Source organism: Ricinus communis, chromosome 7 (assembly GCF_019578655.1).
Source record: "Ricinus communis isolate WT05 ecotype wild-type chromosome 7, ASM1957865v1, whole genome shotgun sequence".
Taxonomy (NCBI): domain Eukaryota; kingdom Viridiplantae; phylum Streptophyta; class Magnoliopsida; order Malpighiales; family Euphorbiaceae; genus Ricinus; species Ricinus communis.
The window spans coordinates 713,755-734,067 of NC_063262.1; the positions used below are offsets into that span (position 1 = coordinate 713,755).

Sequence of the window (20,313 nt, forward strand, 5' to 3'; positions counted from 1 at the left end):
ATAAAAGGGAAATTCAATAATAATATCAAGGTAAAAGGTACAAAAGAAATCCATCAACTTTTTAGGGAAGGACAATTAGATTTATTTTCTTCATTTCATTTCAATATCACACTTTATTTTCTTAAGAAAGATATGCAAATTAACCCCAAATCACGAATTTACTAACATTCATGTTAGTGGTACGTTCCAATTAAAATAAGAATAAGATAATAAAATGTGACTCTCTTTAATTTTCTTTTTCTTGTACAAAAAATTAAGAAAAAAAATCTTTAGTTAAATCAACTAAAGCTAATAATATTTTTTTTTTTAAAAAGAATTATCAATTCAAAGAAATTAGATATATGAGATAATTAGTAAGGAAGGATTTAGTTTATGTTTTTATAACAACAATAAGGGGCAATTGTTATTTGCTCCTATATCTATTTTATATTAACAACTCAAAATCAAAATATGAAATTTTTTTATATTTTAACTAATATAAATATTTTTAAAATATTTAAATTTTATTAAAGATTTAAATATATATTAATAATTAAAAAATACTAATTAATTATTTCTGCTACAATAAAATCTTCATATAATAAATAAATAATTAGGCTGCGTCAGTATTCTCAAGATCCAAGTTAGTAGCTAACACAAACACGAGCATAAGAATTGGGCTTGAAGTTCGGAATTCAAACGTCCCAATGGCCTACAGAGGAAGGATAATTACAAAAAGACCCTTAGAAACTTATCTTTCTGCACTAAGCCTTGCGTGAGTGTGACCAATGATTATAAGATGGATCCTCGTGTTTCTACATCAATCGGAGACTATAAACATGTGTGTAGAGAAAAAAATATATATATAAAATTTTTATTCTCGTTTTTTTCATTTTTTTAAATTATGTTTTTTTAATTTTTTAAAATTATAATAAAATACATTTATAAAAATTAATATCATATTAAAATTTATATATTTATAAAATATAGTCGCTCATTTGCGTATTATACTACTGTTACAATTATTTTATTGTTACTATCTTAAGAAAATTTATTTTGACATGTGTATTTATTTTTAATTTATGAGATTTTTATTTTTTAAAATTAAAATAAAATAGATTTAAAATTAATATTAATTATAAATAATTTTTAAATAATTTTTTTATATATTTATAAAAGTTAGCCGTTTATCCGCCCTATTGTATTATCACCGTAATTTTTTTATTATAAATAATAATATAATTAAATTTATATATAAAATTAAATAGATCTTCTAATATTTTATAATTATTTAGACTATTTAAAAATAATAATAAGTTAAATATTTTTAACGTTTTTATTAGTTTCTTTTATATTTTAATATCTTATTAATACAATAATATAAAAATTATCAATAAATTAATAGAAAAATTATAAAATTATACATAAATTTTAATTCTACGTGTCAATAATAAGTACATGTGTTAAAATTAAAAATTATGTGTCATAATATAATAACACATGTCAAAAAAATTTATTAGACCAAATACATATTAATATTTTTTTGTTCATTTATATGTACTAAAATATTTATTTTCTATATATATAATATTTATTAGATGTAATATTCTATAATAATTAATTTTCTTTATATTGAAATATTCATTATCTGTAAACTTAATATTGATTATAGTTAATGTTCATATTCATTTGTTTCATGTATTATTCATTAGTGTTAATATTCATGTTCATTATCTGGTACCGCAATATTCATTATCTGCATATATAATGTTCATCAATATTCTCAAATAAAAATATTGATTATTTATTAAAGTTTTTATTATTTTTTTTTTGTAATGCATTTTAAAAAAAATTTATGATTGGTATAAATATTCATCATTTGTAAGTATAATATTCATTAGTTTATCAATAGATATTCGTCATTAATAAAAATCATATCTATTAATTTATTCAAATAAATATATAGTGATATAGATATAATATAAATTGTCTTGCACAGCTGGTAAATTAAAAGAAAAATAAAAGTAAAGTTATACTATAAATATTTATATTATTTTTCATCAATTAAATTAAGTTAACAATTAATAAAAAAAATTTCACAAAAAAAGAAGAAGGTGCCTAATAAAGCTATATCAACGGGGTTCTATCTTATAATTTGCGGAGGGTGACACCACTACCGCCATTGGCTCTACAGCGCTTACTGCTGCTTCAAATGAATAACAAACATACCAGTTTCTGGGCCATATAAACCTTGGACTTCTGCTTCTTTCCTACCAACTAAATCATTATAACATTAGTTTTATCCATGCAAAGCAAAACACTTTCTTTTTCAAAATTTCTACCCACTATTAAGCTTGTGTCAATGTCCAACAAGGCATGCAAATCCTGAGAAACATTTTAAACACAAAATTAAAAGGAAGACTGAGAAACCAAGATCAATTGTTCATAAATGAAGAAGCAAATCCATTTTTATCAGGAAGTCAACCATCTCATTTATAGCCATAGGTTCAGAAAACAGCCAACTGATCTTTAATCTGAGTCTAGGACAGAGAGAGAGAGCTTTAATTGAAAATTTTAGTATTATAAAATTTGATGCATGCAGTTGAAGTCGAACATTAAAAGAAAAAAGTTCAAACATAAAAGCCATAATGAATAATGAATGAGTTTGGTAGCGTAGGTAAGGTGCTGCAATTGCAAATGCCAGAACTCATTACATTACCCATGTTACATTTGGCGAGGGATGTCAGTACTCACTACTCTATCACTGCTCTTTCATCCATAATTTCTTCAATCTTCATATCCCATTAAATTCTATTTGCCATGAAACCCAGGTTGATTCGTAATATAGTTGACTTTTTCTTTTCTTTTCTTTTCCTTTCTGTTTCTTTTCCCCTCTCTAGTAGATGAGTAATGCACACAGTAAATTTCTTTTCTTTCTTTCTTTCTTTTATTTTCTTAAAGAAAAATTGATAAATAGATCATGGAGAGGCAGAAGTCCAGAGGATTAGAGAAAGAGACCCCCTGATATTGTATATTAGAACTATAACATAGTTTATATGCATATTTATAAGTACATAGCATAAACTGGTAGTAACCTTGTATGAACTTTAGATTCTAGCCTAGCGGAAAAGCAGTATTAATAGTTATGTCAATTAAGGACTTAAAAAAAAAAGATTCAATGATCCTGGGCTCTAAGCGGAAGGGAGAGAAGTATAAAAACAGAAAAAGAAAGATAAAAAAGAAGAAGTTATTATTCGAAGCTACCCAAACTGCACCAAAACAAATATTGAAAGCTGTAAAGTATTGGCATTCTCATTGTAGCACAATGAAAAGAAAAGACATGTGTCCTCTTCCTAAGCAGGCAGAAAGTACAGACATTCATTAACCAAGAAAGTGAGAAACACCCATTTATTTACTACAGCTGTGTATTACTGTTACCATCATATTTGTACCTCTATGAAGGAATCTGAGCATGCTATGGATTGGTCCAAACAATAATCCTCGACCCAAGGGCTTCGGGGACTAACTTTTCAAAATTTTAGTAACCAAAGCTAATTGTTAAAGTATAACGTTTCTATCCTAATGACTTCACTGTACATTTTTCATAGATGCACCTTCCCTTCCCTTGCCTATTGCTTTATTTGCATGAAAACATTCTACTATTATAACTAGAAAAAATTTGCTTAAGGGTCAATGGATTGATACCTAACTGGTTACTTTTGTAATTAATAATTCTTGAAGGAAGTTTTGGTTGATTGAACAACAAATTAGTGTCATGTCTCTTTGCTTTAACTACATTAGACCGAAAATCTCTAAATTCTTGATATTGTTTCATTACTGATGTACTTGATAGTCCACCAAGAAGTTCATTACTTTTGCAATATTAAGAAATTCAAGTTTCTAGAGGATTAACTTATTGCAGTGAGAGATAATATATATACATATTCTCAAGAAAAAGATAATATATATACATATCTATAAATAAATTGTACCCTATAATTTACAACCTGCAACTGCAAGTCCTCTGCTTGAGCCATTACTCCTCATCTACACATCTGCTCTCCCCATTAATGCTGTCTTCATCTACACTTTAACCTTCACGCCCCAGATCACTATACTTTATTTCCTTGTTTCTTTCTTGTTTTCTTCCTTCATCGTCTTCTTCCTTTTCTTTCTTTGATCATATATTATATATCATAATCATGGTCCATGTATCGAGAATCAAGTCACGAAACCTCCATTTTTCATTCAAAAAAAAAAAAAAAAGGAAAAGGAAAAAAGAAAAACAAGTATCATAAGTTGGATTCATATATATATAAAAAGTTGAACCAAACATGGTATTTTGAATAAAGGAAGAATTCTTGTTCATTCTAGTTGAATTACAACTAATCGTTAGATGTGTAACAGATATGAGAATGCGTGTTACACATATGCATGCACACTAAGCAAGTCCCGTATAAGACGAACAAATTTAATGAAAGAAAGAAGAAATAAATTAACAAAAGAGAAGAGAACCGAAAAAATAAAATCATCGGTAAGATCGAAGAATGGAACCACAAAAGGTACAAATGATAGCTCTCCAAGATTTGCAATAGAAGGGGACATAGCAAAATCTAGTAAAAGTTTTCATGTCAGCAACACTTGCTCCACCACCGCATCTTGAGCAAATCCCCGCCGCCGGCTTGCTTTTTCTCACTTCCCTTGTCTGATCAACGAGAAAGCAGAAGCATACCATGATGTTTTACTGTCCTGTTTCTACTTTATACTTGAACTTTTTAAGACTGTTTTGGGATGCTTGGAAAGTGTTTCAGTTGTATAGAGAAATTGGGCAAGCAAGTAAAGTTTACGTGGCTATAGAGCATTTTATATTGTAATAGACGTGTTAAGGATCGAGCAACTAGCTTGGTGTATAAAGGTAAGATTGACAAGGTGTGAATGTGATTGGGGTTTTTAAGTGGGTAGTTGTTGGCTGTTTAAGCGTTGGTTGTTGTTGTTCTTTTAACTCCCTCCTCTTACGTAACCAGACCCTTCCTCCTTTTGGTGGGCTTGTGCCACGTGTTGGGTCATGCAATTATATGAATGGAGGGTGATGGGGGTGAGACCTTGGCCGCTCATGTGGACATCATAGGTCGGCAATATGGGGCATTGGGCAGGCAACCGCCACCATTGAAGAGATTGGGCATGGAGGGTGTAGAGTAGAATGGGAGAGTTCCATGAGGTAGGTGTTATTTGTGAAAGAGATATTAATGGCAAATGTTTTATGGGAGAGAGCATGTGATATAATATGAGGCATTAGTGAACAAGAACATGTGAAATTTCAATAAAATTCGCATGTATACTTGGAAAATTAGTATGTTTGAAACAAGCATTTATTGAGTTGGATGTTCATAACTATATAGTGTCTCAAAAGCATATACATTTGACATTTTCCTTATATAAATTAGAAAAGTCACCGAATGCACGACTGACTAATTGGCTATAAACATTAACAAATAGTATGAAACAGCCATCTCAATGAGGACATCAATTCGCATATTCTTATTCCACCAATTGATGTGGGTACCCCTCCATTCATTACTTATTGATCATTAATTTCTTAACGCCAATATAAGCATTCTCTCCAAAGTTTATCATAATATTCTCTACTACCAATTTAATGAAATTTTTTATTTTCTTTTAAATACATAAATTTTGATTTTAGTTTTCAAGCAATAAATATTTAAAGGAATCCAATATAATTTTATTAGTATGCGTCGGTTGACAAAAAAAATATTTTAAAATATACAACCTAATCTTAGATACTATTTAAAAATTTCAAATTCAATTTAGCGTGAATTCATTTTCATTCAAATCTACTTTATCCTTAATTCTCACATATTCTCTCTTTATTCTATCACTATCTTCATCGTTTTTCTTTAATTTTTATTTAATTAAATTTGGATTAAAAGAAAAGGAGTAAAATAAATTAGTAAGAATATATTTGGTGTAAAAGTGTATCTAAATGTTACCATATTTTTCTAAATTTTGCTGAATATCCCTCCAGGTGCCACGTTAGTAAATTATATTGATTCCTTCTAAGTATCATTTTCCTAAGATTAAAACTGAAGTTTAAGTACTTAAAAGAAAAAATGACCTAAATATTATGGTACCATTTAAAAACTATGACAAAAATGTAAATGCCATTCCCTTGAAAAACCTTCACAAGCTTAGTTTAAATTAAACGTGAATTAGGGGTCAGCATTTGATCTTAACTAAATTAAACTACACAAACCGGATAAATTAATTTCTTTTTTTAAAATATAAATTAGATGTAAATGGAACTAAAAGAGTAAAATAGAATAAATTGAATAAGCTATATCTATATATATATATATATATATAAATCGAATCGAACAAAAAAAGAAGAACAATTAAAATAATCAAATCAGCCGAATTATATATATAATTTACTTAAAAAATTAAAATTTTGCTGATAAAATATTTATAATCGATAATAGCAATAATACCAATTCAGCTAAGTACTTTTAGCCATGGGGATAGAGATCTCGTGTTTGAGATCCTTCCGTCTTTTGCATGGTTAATTTCCCGTAGAATGAAAATTAAAAGAAAAAGTTTGGGATTCACAGTGACCGATCAAAACTCCTTGTTCCCTCTGACAGAACGGAGGCTATGTCTTTAAGTGCAACTAAGTATACAGTCCATGAGGGAAATGTTTCCGATTAGTTAACGTATCAAGAATAAAACAAAACCAGTTGAATTGATCAAATGACTTTACTTTTTTTTCAAAAATCAGTTATAACCAACTTTCATGAATCTCTTTAAGCGCCATTGCAGTTCTCTTCCATCTTTCAATCTCAAAAACAAGGAAATTAAAATCATAGGGTTCTGCAAATCTGGTGCTCTCTTACATGCGCTTGACATTCTTAATTCCATAGACTCAAGAGAGATTTCCAATAAGCCTTTTATCTATGCTTCTCTCCTTCAAACTTGTACTAAAGTTGTATCCTTTAACCATGGCCTCCAAATCCATGCCCATGTAGTAAAATCTGGTCTTGAGACTGATAGATTTGTGGGTAATAGCTTACTTGCACTTTATTTTAAATTGAGTACTGATTTTTTTGAAACAAGAAGGGTTTTTGACGGGCTTTATTTTAGAGATGTAATTTCTTGGACTTCAATGATTACTGGTTATGTTAAAGGAGAAAAACCGAAGAAAGCCTTGGACTTGTTTTGGGAAATGTTGGATGTTGGTGTTGACCCAAATGCTTTCACTTTATCTGCTGTTATAAAGGCGTGTACGGATCTTGGGACCTTGATGCTTGGAAAATGCTTTCATTGTGTTATTATGATCCGTGGGTTTCATTCCAACCATGTTATTGGCAGTGCTTTGATTGATTTGTACGGAAGGAATTATGAGTTGGATGATGCACGCAGATTGTTCGATGAATTGCTCGAACCAGATGCTATTTGTTGGACTTCTGTTATTTCTGCGTATACTAGGAATGATATGTATGATAAAGCTTTGGGATTTTTTTATTTGATGCAAAGGAAACTTGGATTAGCTCCAGATGGGTTTACTTTTGGAACGGTATTGACTGCTTGCGGTAATTTAAGGAGATTGAAGCAAGGTAAAGAAGTGCATGCTAAGCTTATTACATCTGGATTTAGTGGAAATGTTGTTGTTGAAAGTAGCCTCGTTGATATGTATGGCAAATGCGGGTTGGTTGATGAATCCCAACGTGTTTTTGATAGAATGAGTGTAAAGAATTCGGTTTCTTGGTCTGCATTGCTTGGGGGGTTTTGTCAGAATGGGGACTTTGAATCTGTTATTAGGATTTTTAGGGAAATGGGAGAGGCTGATGATCTCTATAGTTTCGGAACTGTTCTTCGTGCCTGTGCAGGTTTGGCAGCAGTAAGGCAAGGGAAAGAGGTCCACTGCCAGTATGTTCGAAGGGGTGGTTGGAGAGATGTTATCATAGAATCAGCTTTAGTCGATCTTTATGCAAAATGTGGATGTATTGATTTTGCACATAGAATTTTCACAAAGATGACAGTTAGGAATTTGATAACTTGGAATTCAATGATTTGTGGGTTTGCCCAGAATGGATGGGCGGAAGAAGCTCTTAGAATTTTTGATGAGATGGTTAAGGAAGGGACTAAACCTGATTACATTACTTTTATCGGTGTTCTTTTTGCTTGTAGTCATACAGGTTTGATTGATGAAGGAAGAAAATACTTTATGGAAATGACGAATGAATATGCAATTAAACCTGGAATTGAGCATTACAATTGCATGGTTGATCTTCTAGGCCGAGCTGGTTTGCTAGAAGAAGCTGAACTACTGATAGAGAATGCAGATTGCAGAGAGGATTTGTCTCTTTGGGCAGTTCTGCTGGGTGCTTGTGCAACCTGCACAGACTATGCTACTGCAGAGCGCATCGCAAAGAAAACCATGGAATTGGAACCTGATTACCACTTGAGTTATGTGTATCTTGCCAACATCTATAGAGCAATAGGCAGATGGGACGATGCTGTTAAGATCAGGAGATTAATGGAAAAGAGAGGGGTTAAAAAGATGCCTGGCAAAAGTTGGATTGAGGCTAACAGAAATCCGCCTTCTTATCTAAATGCGGATGCTTTTGATATGTCCGCAGACAGAGAACCTCTGGCGAAAGGGATCTTGTGTTATGATGTTAGAGCATAATATAGATAAATTACTGCATACAACATCAATACCGACTTTTATTGAGGCTGTGTTGGTCCTCAAAATCATTTGACACCCAGACTCATTGAAGAATATTGTTTGTTTAACTCGAGCTACAAGGGAATTAGTAGCCATAAACACTAAATTTTCTTGCAGCTGAAATCTATGACCCCAATTTTCTTTCCTTGCTGAAGGATAGGCTGCAACAACTCCTGTCTTCTTGCTTTAGCAGAAAATGCTGACTTTTCCTATCTCTTTCTCTTTAAAAATTGAGCTATCAAGAACAAATGGAGGTGTAAAGACCCTAAAAAGATCCTCTTGTAGGGGACTGGAGCAACCGGGAAGAGTGTTTATGCTTTGATTTGCAATGCGTCCAATTTAGGGATCCAGCATTGTCGCCAATTCATTTTGCAAGTCTATTTCCTGGGAAACATTTTGGGATTGCATTCTTTGTGCTGACAACATATTTTACAAAGATAACTTATAATTAATTTTTTTCAAATAATAAGACGCGCAGTGTAGAGAATTTTCTTTACCTCCACTTCTCACTGATCTAAATGTTAACTTCTTGAATCCTCCTTGCTTCCAGTTGCATGCATTAGATGGAAATTTTCCTATAACCAAATTGCGCTCAAAAAGCTATGACACAGACACAGTCCTTTTTAATTAAGCAGGGGGACTTCTGGATGGGACTCGTCGCGAGATCCATGGAACCAGCTATTCCACACAAGCAAATAAAGGATCCCTAAAATGGGTATTAACATAAAATATTAACACCGGAATATTAATGTTCTACACTTTCCGGGGTTCCACTGAAACCCAAACTCTATCACTGTCCTTCTCAATTTGACTATTGTGTCATACATTACATACAAAATCTTCAATGCTTGAACAAATTGTTGTTTCTGTACAGTTTACACAATAAGGACCTAGTCAGCTTCTTTTTCTCAGTATTTTCCTTCCATATCAGACCCATCTTCACCTTCAAAATGTGAATATTGTTGTGAATCCGAATCGGAATCAGAAAATCGTGGAGAATCAAAACCAAGCCTCAGCTCTTGGTTAACCAATTCAGCAAGGTCATGCCTGTTGGCATCTTCATAGGCATCTACAACAGCCTTGAATGCCGAATCACTGGGCTTTATGTCTCTATATTTTAGTTGGCTATAAATCCTCTTCACGCCTTCAACCATGCCAGCTTTTCCATAACAATAAACAAGACAGATAGAAGTAACAAGGTCCGGTTCAAGGCCCTCATCTTGCATCTTCATGAATGTGTTTAGAGCCTTGTCAATTTCTCCTGATGACCCATAAGCAAATATTGCAACATTGTAGGCAAACAAATCAAGAGCTATATCAGCTTTCGTGAAGATCTTACAGGACTCCATTGCCAAAGCATGCAAACCCACTAGAGAGAAAACAGAGGTAATGACAGCTTGTCTAGCATAAGGTTTTCCTTCATGATAGGAAGATTCCAGCTGCATTACAGCTTCAGTTGGAAGGCCTCCTTTCTTCAACACGGTAAACAATATTTTAAAGGTCCCACCATCAGGAAACAATTTCTTCTTGATCATCTCGTGCAGCAACTCACCGCACTCAAGTAACTGACCGTTAGTGGCATAACATGTCATTACCTTATTATACGACACAGAGTCCCTTAGTAAACCCGACAGTTTCATCTCCTCTGCAACATCAATGGCTTCATCAAGCATACCCATGCCCTTGTACAGATACATCATGGTTGCATAGGAAACCCCATCTGCTGAACCCTTCTCTCTCAAATTATTGAAAACCAATTCTGCTTCAGATATCATCCCAAGGTCTGCATAAAGACTGATCATGCTATTTGATGCAATAATATCAGGACCACCCTCCAAACACATCATCTTTTGATATAATTGTTTTGCACTGTCAAAGCATCCCAACTTGCTATAAACCTTAATAAGGGAAGTCAAAACAATTTGATTTGCTGAAATCCCATATTCTTCCATCATGTGGAAATATTTAAGAGCTTCTTTAACATTTCCCTCCTCTGCATATCCATTAATTATTGCCCCATATACAACTTCATTAGGTTTTACCCCTACTTTTACCATTTCTTGGTATACACCAGCTGCATCAGAAAGCTGGCCTAGACGAGCATAGCATGCAATAATAGAAGAGAATGTTGCACATTGCGGTTTAAATCCCACACCCTGCATCTCAGTTAATAGGTCCCTTGCTTGATCCATTAAATCAGCACCAGAGAACATTTGGATTAGGGAATTATATGTGCACTCATCCGGCCAAGTCCCATGATGCCTCATGCTCCTAAAGAGAGTAAAGGCTTTCTCATAAAGCTTTCCCTTGCCGTAAGCTTTGATCATAACATTATATTCCAAAATATCCGTCTTCTGTCCCACCAAATCCCTCTTCCTATAAAATACAGCCTCGGCTTCAGCCCAAAGCCCATTTTCAGCATAAGCATCTATAATTGCTGCATTTGTCTTTGCTGACAATCCACCACCAAACTGGCACTTATTTAAAAGGTCGTTTGCCCTATCAAATAATCCTTTGTTGATATACATCTTTACAAGTCCAGGCAAAGAATGCTCATCAACTTGCTTTGAAGACTTCTCAATTTCTTCAATAATAGCCTCTGCCTCTTTCACCATATTTCTCTCACATAATTCGTGAAGAATAGCTCGGTGGCTTACAGTATCAGGGAGAAGACCCACCTCCCTAATTTTCTTATAACATTTGATGGCTGCATCAATGTTTCCTTCATCAGCATACAAGGACAGAAAAATGTTATAAGTTCTTGTATCAGGAGATACTCCCCTATCTTCCATCTTATTAAGCAAAGTCTCTGCTTCTGACAAATGCCCATGACTTCCACAAGTATAGATCATAGTATTAAACGTGATGGTATCCATTGCCACCCCAGATTTCATCATATCTGAGAAGATATCCGCTGCATCACCGAGACGTCCTGCCTTTCCATATAAATCAATCAAAGTATTATAAGTAGATGTTAGACGTGGCTTCCTAACAATTTTTTCTGCATCCGATGACCCTACAATTTTCGGAGTCCGAATTCTCCCACCTATCTTGAAAAGCTCAGTTGACAAAAAATGCTTAAAGCTGACTGGTCCAGATCCGGACCCATGTTCAATATCACCCATAGAATTTAATTCAAGGTCATCCAACTCAATCTTCCCAATGCACCAATCCTTATAAAAGCTATGTGCCCTATCAAACTCCCCTGCATCTTTTAAAACTTTAACAACTGTATTCATTGTGACCTCATCAGGGAAGAGCCCTCTAAGTTTCATATGCTTAATCCACAGAAGTGCTTCAGTAACAAGACCAGCCTTTCCATACACATCAACCAGCATCCCGTAAGTGTTATTCGTTGGCAAAACACCACTTTTTGCCATTTCAATCCAACAACGCCTTAAATCATCCCATTTTTGAGCTCTACCCAATGCTCGAAGCACAATATTGTAGTGAATAACATTAGGTACATAATCTTTCCTAGACTTGAAAAACTCAAAAACCCTGACCATTCTCTCCCAATTCCTCTGTTCTTTGAGAATAACAGTTTGTTCTTTTGGATTCAAATTATCACCAAACGAATTAAGAGTTTTCTCAATATCATTATCAGAATTTAAAGACCGTAAAATTGAAGGTAAAACACCTCCATACCTCTTCTTTTTACCATTAAAAGAAGAATTCCTTGTGGGTAAAGTTAGAGTCTTTGAATGACAGTGAAGCTTAAACCCTAGAGAAACCCTATTTTTCTCTTGAGGGGTTCTTTGCTTAGGGGAAAGTGAGCATCCAACTCTTCTATACACGGTTGGGTTACAAGGAAAATGTTGACTTTTATCAAAGTTGTGGTTATGAGATTGATTAAACCCAGTAAAAGTGCTTGCTTTAGAAGGAGACTTAAGAGAAAGATGCTTACTTGGAGACGAGATGTGATGATGGAGAGTTTCATGCTTTAACTTTCTTGAACTGGGACTGCAACTGTAAGTATAACTGTATCCATTAAGCATCTTTGGGTCAAAGTATGGGGTTTTGGAGATTCAATAATTTAGTAGGTAACTGAGGTTGGTGCTCTTGCAACTTGCAAAGTTTCCCTCTTTTTTACTGTGCCCCAGCTGCAATTTAAGAGAAAAAAAAAAAAAAAAAGAAGCAAGCTTGAAATTTAGAAGGGGTTCATTGAAGACCTTTAAAGATTTCGACGAAGTTTAAATGTCAGGCTGTGTTTAATAATAATTTTAAAAAGTTCTGTATAAATGTTAGTATATTTAATATAGATTTTTAAAGATTTTAAAATAGTTTATAAAAATTAAAAAAAAAATGTTTAACGATAATTTTTATAAAATTTTTAAAAATAAATTAAAATTTAAAAAGTTATTGATATTGATTTTAATAGATATTGATTTTTATATATTTTTTATGCGGTGTTATAAATAAAACCTTTTAAGATTTTTTTTAAATTTTTCTTTAAGCTTTTAATAGATTATTTTTAAAAAAATTATTTTTTTCAAATTTTTTTAATTATCCTCTTTATTTTTCTACACTATATTTTCTATCTTAAAAAATATAAAAATTTGATAAAATTTAAAAACTAAAAATTATTTACTAATAATATTTTGTTGTATTCACATATATAAAAAATAATTTAAATTTTTAATTTAATTTTAGAAAAACACATAAAATCATAAGGTTAGTAAAAGTTATTAACAATTCAGTAACTCTTAAAAGTAATTCGTTTAAAAAAGGTTTATAAGAGTCTTAATTAAATGCATAATCTTTAGATTTTATTAGAAAGATTATTTAAATAATTTTCTTTTATTGGTAAATATAATTATCAGTATAGGTATTTATCAAATAATTAGTATGTATTATTATTATTAGTTTAAGTATTTATTAAATAAATAATAAATAAAATATAAAAATATAACATAAATTTAGTTGTTTAATTGGGAATAAATTGAAATATGATAATTCTTTTAAAAAAATTATTTTCTTGGCTAAAAAAATAATTTTCGTGGTGTGAGATAGAAAATTTAAAGATAGTGTGAATTTAACAAAATAATAAAATGAAGTATGTTATTTGTGTATGGAGTATGTGAAATAATGTTTAAAATAAATATAAAAAAGAAAAGATGAAGAAAATAATAATAATAATAATTAAATTTATTTTTAAATAATTAAATAATATATATTAGTAGTATGTGAAAATCAATAAAATCTATTAATATTTATAAAAGTATTTTTAGATAAAATATGTGAAAATCATTCATAAAATTATGAATGTTTTAAGAATAATATATTTAAAAGAACTATAAAAAAATTTAAAATTCTTAATTAAATACCCATCATTTTCCCATTTAACCTCTCTTTTTTTTGTCATCTTCTGTTACATATGAGTCTTGATTTTCAAATCTAATTTTGTTATCAACGCAATTATCACATAAATAAATTAATTTTAATTTTAATTTTCAGTTTTCATACACTATTATCAAATTTTGTACTAACAATTTTAAGTGGCTTGGAGAAGTTAAAATATCCATTTATTTCTAAAGCCAAGACAATAACCGTTTTAAAAAGTAGATTGTGACTTTGTGACTAAAAACGTATTATTCTCTAATCACAGCTAAGGACGGCAGTACCCGACCGAAGGACACTTAAATTCGACTACTCTGGGCCCCATATACCCGCCGCCGAATCCGATGACCCATCTTTCCGGCCCATATGTTCTCGCTTTCAGAAACTCCCAATCGTCGGCCACCGCATACAAGCTAAGCGAGTCCAAAATCATATCTCAATGCGAAGGCGGGGCCAAGATGCAAGCTACCATGGTGGCGCAGTTTGATTGGATGGAAAGTAGCTGACTTGAAAGAGAGAGAATCGCGAGGAGCGTGAAATGGGAGGGTGTTGGTTTTGCTAAGGAGAAATGTTTTAGGCCATTTAGCGAAGGGAGAATTGCCGTTGGGATTGAGAAGGTAGTTAGGAGATTAATGTGTTTGGTTTCAGTGCCAGAGAACACCGTTACTAAATGGTTTAGTTTGATGGGGATCCATGATAAATGTAGATTTGACATTACTAATCAAAAAGCTAGTGAGTTGCTGGCTTTTGATCCAAAATATACTTGGTTTTTTAGCAATAGCATGTTATTGCAGGGACACTTTGGGGCAGGACATCATGCAGAATCAAAACGGAGTAAAGAAAAAAGAAGAAAGATTTATGATTGATTGTGGAGAAAAGAACACGTGGAAGTGGAAATATAGTACGGCATGGCGCCATCTCAATACAATAATCCTGTGGGTCCTCCACTTTGACTATTTGTTTGTTTACTGGTGCCATGTATTTTTTGTTATTTGGAGAAAATTTAAAACCAATTAAACTAACAGCAAAAAGACCTGTAAATGACAGGTACTTCTGTAAGGGAAATGTTATTGGAACTCCCCTCCACCTAACCCTGATAGTGTCAAAAGCAGCAACCCTCCAGCAATTAGCTATTTAAACAAGTCCACACGTATATTTAATCTCTAATTGTAGCTATTTTCCATATAGCATGTCCGGACCAATTCCATTTTTTGTTTTATACCTCCTCTGTCAGGCTTGGCAGAGCAATAAGTCTTCAAATGTTTGTTAAAATTAATTTAAAAGTTAAAAAAAAATAAAATTCAAGTATTCTAATATGCAATCCACCCATTTAAAGATGTAAAAGAATAAACACACAATGGGAAATCATATATTCAGAATACATGTGAAGGGATGTCACTCGCTACAAAACTCTAGATCCAACGCTATTCGACTTTTCTAATTTTTCACATGAGAATATACGTTAACAATACGTAAAGAAGTCTTAATCCTAAAGCAAAGCAAGCCAAGAAGGTATACAAGGAAAAAATGAGGCGAAGTAAAATGTTTTGGTTCCATCCACAAATAGCTCGTGTGTTCTACAAATGTGGTCATAGTGCAGCCATCATAGTCCTTGTTGCAGCTTCCCGCTTCACCTCTGCTGCTTTCCCACTGCCTCGGAAATACATGTAAACTTGCTGCAGATTCAAATCAAAAGAAACAAAGGAATTTGAACATAACCACACTGAAATACAAATCAGCTGAGCGTTGTGCCATTCATGAAAGGATTACTGAACCTGAATAACCCAGATACTGAGCAATGATTCGACACAGAAGCATCCGAATCCAATAAAGTAGAATATCTGCACATGCGATCTTATGTTACTTGCATTATTGGTCATTTGGCTGAAACTATTAAAGCTTTAAATTAAATCATTTCAACTATCAATTTTAGGTCATCTCAGATGACCCTATCATTCTATCAATTTTAGGTCATCCCAATATGCAATACAGCTCTTATCACATGGCATAAAGATAACGTCAAAGATCCATTGATGCATCCAAGACGACGAAGAGATTTACTAGCTGAAAACTTACCCCAACTAAAGCATGATCCCCGAGAAGATCTATAGCAGGCAAAATACCTCTGTCCACAATATCACACCAAAAATTAGAAGAGTAGAGAAATTACTTTCCTATATAAAAAGGCACCCTTAAAGAACTACTTTACAAGAGTATTATCATTGCATCTACTATTTCGAAACTATAAGGAAATGGTTAATCATTAGTGGCAAAAGCGATAACCAATGGCATCTTCTGCATTTTCAGGAAATAAAAATCCAATCACAAATGATAATTTACAATACAAGTATACAAAGGAAGAAAGATGCTTCTGTTTCTGGCACAGCCTTCCCATAGCAATTAAATAGTTTTCTTTCGGGACAAACCAACCCAACCCCACACTAAGACACAATACAATGTAAAAGTAACTTACGCAAGAGATTTCCCCTTGAAAATAATTGGAGGAGCAACAGCAGCAAAGATGCAAAAGCCAATGTGAATCTGCACGGCGAATACAAGGGAACAAATAAAAAATGTGCAGAAAGACATTCAAAGTGGGAGGAAGATCAACATGATTAATCTTACCAGGTACGACAAGAAAAACCATCCAAATTTCAGAGCACTATCAGTCCTGTAAAAGAAGTTGGCACACAATTTCATTAAAGAGACCTCCTAATACGTTAGAAATTTTCATGTAGGACAAACAAATAGTAGTTTTCAGCATTCACAACCACTTCGCATATTTAAATTCTCTTTGAATTGTTCAAATGATAAAAAGAATGAATGTCCTCTGGTAGTAGGCGAAACCTGTCATACATAATTACACAAGATTCTCCAGCATAGAATGAAGTGATTGTGCTTTTTACTCTCACTTCCTCCCTCAGAGAATTCCACATTCTTCAAACATTTTCACCAAATATAAAGTCATTAAACTCTTCTGCATGATGATGTATCAGATGTATCCAAAAGGATTCAAAATTTTGTGACTGCAAATTTGACTAGCCATAAGTGGAATAAATTTCTTAATAACATGTGAAAGAAAAAGTCCTAGCACTTTCTCTAGTGCCATGTCTAACACCATATACAATAAAGAACGCTTGTAGAACCATCACCAGATGTAATACAAATACATAACATTGATAGGTGAAATAGAATACTGCCCTCTAATGGACAATAGCTATACCCGGTGTTGGTAAAAGGGAAAAGGGAAAAGGTCAAACCAGATATGACAAAGAATTAGTACCTCATTGCACGATATAGAGGACGGTACCACAAAACGTATGCTCCAGGAACCCCTGATATGAAGTAGATAATAGCAAGAAACCAAATTGTCGGGCCTGTGAGAGAGAACAAACTTAGACTATAAAGTGAAGTAAACCAGACTGTTGGACCTAAAAAGGAGAGCAGTCAAGGGAAAAAAGAAAATGATAATGATGCATTAACTACATTACATATATTCAGACCAACCTTCGCCTTTGATCCAGGCAGTGGTAACCGCCACAATATTCCACAGAAGACACGCGAATAAACCTGCAATTATACAAAACTAAATTATTCCAGATCTGAGCTAATTCATAAAAAAGATTCTCAATAACAACAAAAAGTTGATAGCAGATCACAGAGTCCTCCACTTTAAAAGGAAAAACAACAAAGAACAAAAAGAAAATTAGTCCTCCATTTTATGCAACAGAATCCATATTTTAGATGACACTACTTCACAATATTGCCTCTATGTCCTCCCTTCTTGATAATTAAAGCATCTATCATTAAACTATCAATATCAACTATGGAAAATCAAACACAACTCAAAAAAGTATCCACAATCCCAAGCAAGTGGGACCGAGAGTTTCAAACTTTTAAACCAAAATTACAATAAATAGAATTAATACTTACCCAACAAAGTTGTGAATGCAACATATTGCATCTTTTGTAGATGAATTGGTATTTCAGTTCCAATGTCATGATGAATAATAGGAAAAAATGGCGGCCAATTCTTCTCTTCTATTACAATTCCAGCTGCCAAAAAGTAGAAAGGACATAGTATATAAAAATGCCATAATCTACAACTTGATTATCTGGTCAAATAAACAAAATAGACATACCTCGTGCTATTGCATCTTCCCTACGTTTTAAGTCCTGAAAAATACCAATAAAAAACACTTAAAAGCGCAAGAAGAATTTATGTCTAAACATGTAAGGATTGAAAACCGCAATTAAAAGTAAATTGGTTGTAAGCTCAGAGTCTAGGAATAATGCACAAAATATCTTTTCAGAAAATGGAGACTGGAAATATGTTAGAAACAAGTAGATTTCACTTTATATAAGCGAACGAAATTCAGAAGTTACAGTAATGCAAGCAATCACCTGTTCCCTCTTCTTCAATTCAGCCTCTTTAGCTTGGAGTTCCTTCTCCTTTGATTTCAAATCCTGGAGTTAAAATAAATATTAAATCAAAAACTCCTTTCAGTTGTAAAGCATATTCACTTTACGAAGACATACTGCATAAATTAATATTTTAAAGTCTTTTGAATACCTTTCCATTGTCAAGAGGAATATCAATTGTTGCGCCACGATCATAGGGTTCAGGAGGAAGAGGTGAAAGCCTTGAGGTTGCAGGAGGAACACTTGTGGGATTCTAGAAGTCCACAAGAATGTAACAAAACAAAATATAAGAAATTAAATCATGATGCATATACAAGGAAACAAGTAAACCTGTCACTATAGTCAGAATCAAGCTACTACTTCACTCTGTCATTCCTATTATAATGTAGATGGGGATAAAATTGATATATTTACTAATCCAACATTTCCAGTTCCACAACTAAGACGGATAAATCCACCCGAAATTATTTATAAAAAAAACTTATAAGATACTTTTCATTAAAAGAAATCATACAATTAGTCAACATCTTGGAAACTGCAATTCTACACCTTAAAAAGAAATTAAAAGCAAGGCAATATATAGTAACAGGCATCGCAGACTTACAGGCATATAAAAGGCGCCTCCACCATAATTTGATTGCCCTGATCCTTTCCCCTTCCCTGCTTGATCCTAACACCACCAAACAAAAGAAAAATTTTACATGTTTAAATAATGAAACATTACATTTTAAGAAAAAAAAAAAAATCTATATCATAGTTATAGATATATGAATTTGTTATCCAGAATTGTAAGATAGCCAAACTGATTAGCTTATACAGAGTCAATAGAAAAAAAAAAAAAAAAGTGAATCACACAAATCCAAAATCTCTCTATCCTTGCAGAGAAATGATGCCAGAAATTACCAAGTTAAAAAAAAAAAAATAGAAAAAAGATGAGCAATTTATAACCAATGCATAGCTACATCAAACCAAAAAAAAAAATGAAAAACTTAAAAGTAGAAACATTACTCTCTTATAAGATCTCAACTTTATCTTATAAACCAAAAGCATTTGGTAATCAGATCTACCAATTAAAAAGTTTATTTAAAAAAAAAAAACCAGATGAAAGAAAAAAAAAAAAAAAGACACAAGCATTGTTGTGTAAAGAAATGCTCATACCGCGAAAGGATTGACCTCTTCTTCTTCGAAAGGATTAGAATCGTAGCGACTCATTTACACCAAATTCAAAAGATCTAATCTTTAACGGCAAAGATCTAATTAACAGTTAGACAGAGGGAGAAAGAGAGAGAGAGAGAGAGAGAGAGAGAGAGTAAAGCGTTAAAAAATGAAAGAAGCTTAATTGTTGAAAATGCTTTGAAAATGGAAGGATTTCGGTGTTGTTTGTTTCCCTCGAAAATCCACAATGAGAAAATTAACTGAAAATTCGCGGGTGAGAAAATAAAGAAAAAGAAAATGGGACGCTTTATAGAGTGCTCCGGGTTTTAGTGTATGGTCATTAGTTTGCTGAAATTTTCACTTCAATTCATTTATTTAAAAAAAAAAAAATGGGAGTTTGAATTAAAATTTGAAAATTTATCGTATAAAATTGTAATTTAGAGTAATTAAGAAGGAGATTTAAATCACATTATTATTGTTATTAATATTTGTAGTTATATTTTCAATGACAAATATAATAATCTGTAGAATGTCAAAAGATTAAACAATTACTGAGAATGCGTGATTCACCACTTTTTTTTTTTTTTTTAAGACTTTTTAAAAATTGCAATTTTTTAATTTTCATGTCCAAATATGTATTAATTTAGATCAAAGTATCAAATCCCAGTTACCTT

General features: G+C 32.4%; 4 protein-coding genes across 4 annotated transcripts; 1 reads left to right on the forward strand and 3 right to left on the reverse strand.

Moving 5' to 3' along the window:
* Positions 1–4,495: 4,495 nt before the first annotated feature.
* LOC8262121 lies at positions 4,496–5,175 on the reverse strand. The gene has a single exon (XM_002517927.3). It carries the CDS (start codon positions 4,712–4,714, stop codon positions 4,508–4,510), a length of 207 nt encoding a protein of 68 aa, XP_002517973.1. The 5' UTR covers positions 4,715–5,175; the 3' UTR covers positions 4,496–4,507.
* A 1,343-nt stretch (positions 5,176–6,518) lies between these two features.
* LOC8262120 (pentatricopeptide repeat-containing protein At1g03540) lies at positions 6,519–8,934 on the forward strand. Its single transcript, XM_015718530.3, has one exon. It carries the CDS (start codon positions 6,788–6,790, stop codon positions 8,681–8,683), a length of 1,896 nt encoding a protein of 631 aa, XP_015574016.1. The 5' UTR covers positions 6,519–6,787; the 3' UTR covers positions 8,684–8,934.
* Positions 8,935–9,418: 484 nt separating this feature from the next.
* Positions 9,419–12,951, reverse strand: LOC8262119 (pentatricopeptide repeat-containing protein At1g73710). Its single transcript, XM_002517925.4, has one exon. The coding sequence runs from the start codon at positions 12,718–12,720 to the stop codon at positions 9,631–9,633; it is 3,090 nt and encodes a 1,029-aa protein (XP_002517971.1). The 5' UTR covers positions 12,721–12,951; the 3' UTR covers positions 9,419–9,630.
* A 2,440-nt stretch (positions 12,952–15,391) lies between these two features.
* On the reverse strand, positions 15,392–19,974 carry LOC8262118 (secretory carrier-associated membrane protein 1). Its single transcript, XM_048376657.1, has 13 exons — positions 19,643–19,974; positions 19,089–19,154; positions 18,636–18,737; positions 18,467–18,529; positions 18,205–18,238; positions 17,996–18,118; positions 17,570–17,632; positions 17,346–17,439; positions 16,688–16,733; positions 16,536–16,603; positions 16,139–16,187; positions 15,838–15,903; positions 15,392–15,738 (listed from the first exon to the last, which is right to left on the reverse strand). The coding sequence occupies exons 1-13, from the start codon at positions 19,694–19,696 to the stop codon at positions 15,652–15,654; spliced, it is 915 nt and encodes a 304-aa protein (XP_048232614.1). The 5' UTR covers positions 19,697–19,974; the 3' UTR covers positions 15,392–15,651.
* Between the last annotated feature and the right edge of the window lie 339 nt (positions 19,975–20,313).

Bases quoted from the DNA above. Each gene is read 5' to 3' on its own strand.
- LOC8262121 (XM_002517927.3), bottom strand. From the start codon at position 4,714: ATGGTATGCTTCTGCTTTCTCGTTGATCAGACAAGGGAAGTGAGAAAA.
- LOC8262120 (XM_015718530.3), top strand. From the start codon at position 6,788: ATGAATCTCTTTAAGCGCCATTGCAGTTCTCTTCCATCTTTCAATCTC.
- LOC8262119 (XM_002517925.4), bottom strand. From the start codon at position 12,720: ATGCTTAATGGATACAGTTATACTTACAGTTGCAGTCCCAGTTCAAGA.
- LOC8262118 (XM_048376657.1), bottom strand. From the start codon at position 19,696: ATGAGTCGCTACGATTCTAATCCTTTCGAAGAAGAAGAGGTCAATCCT. The intron at 18,239-18,466 runs GTGATTGCTTGC...GGTATTTTTCAG, and splicing joins AATTGAAGAAGAGGGAACAG to GACTTAAAACGTAGGGAAGA. The intron at 17,633-17,995 runs GTAAGTATTAAT...GTATAATTGCAG, and splicing joins TGCATTCACAACTTTGTTGG to GTTTATTCGCGTGTCTTCTG.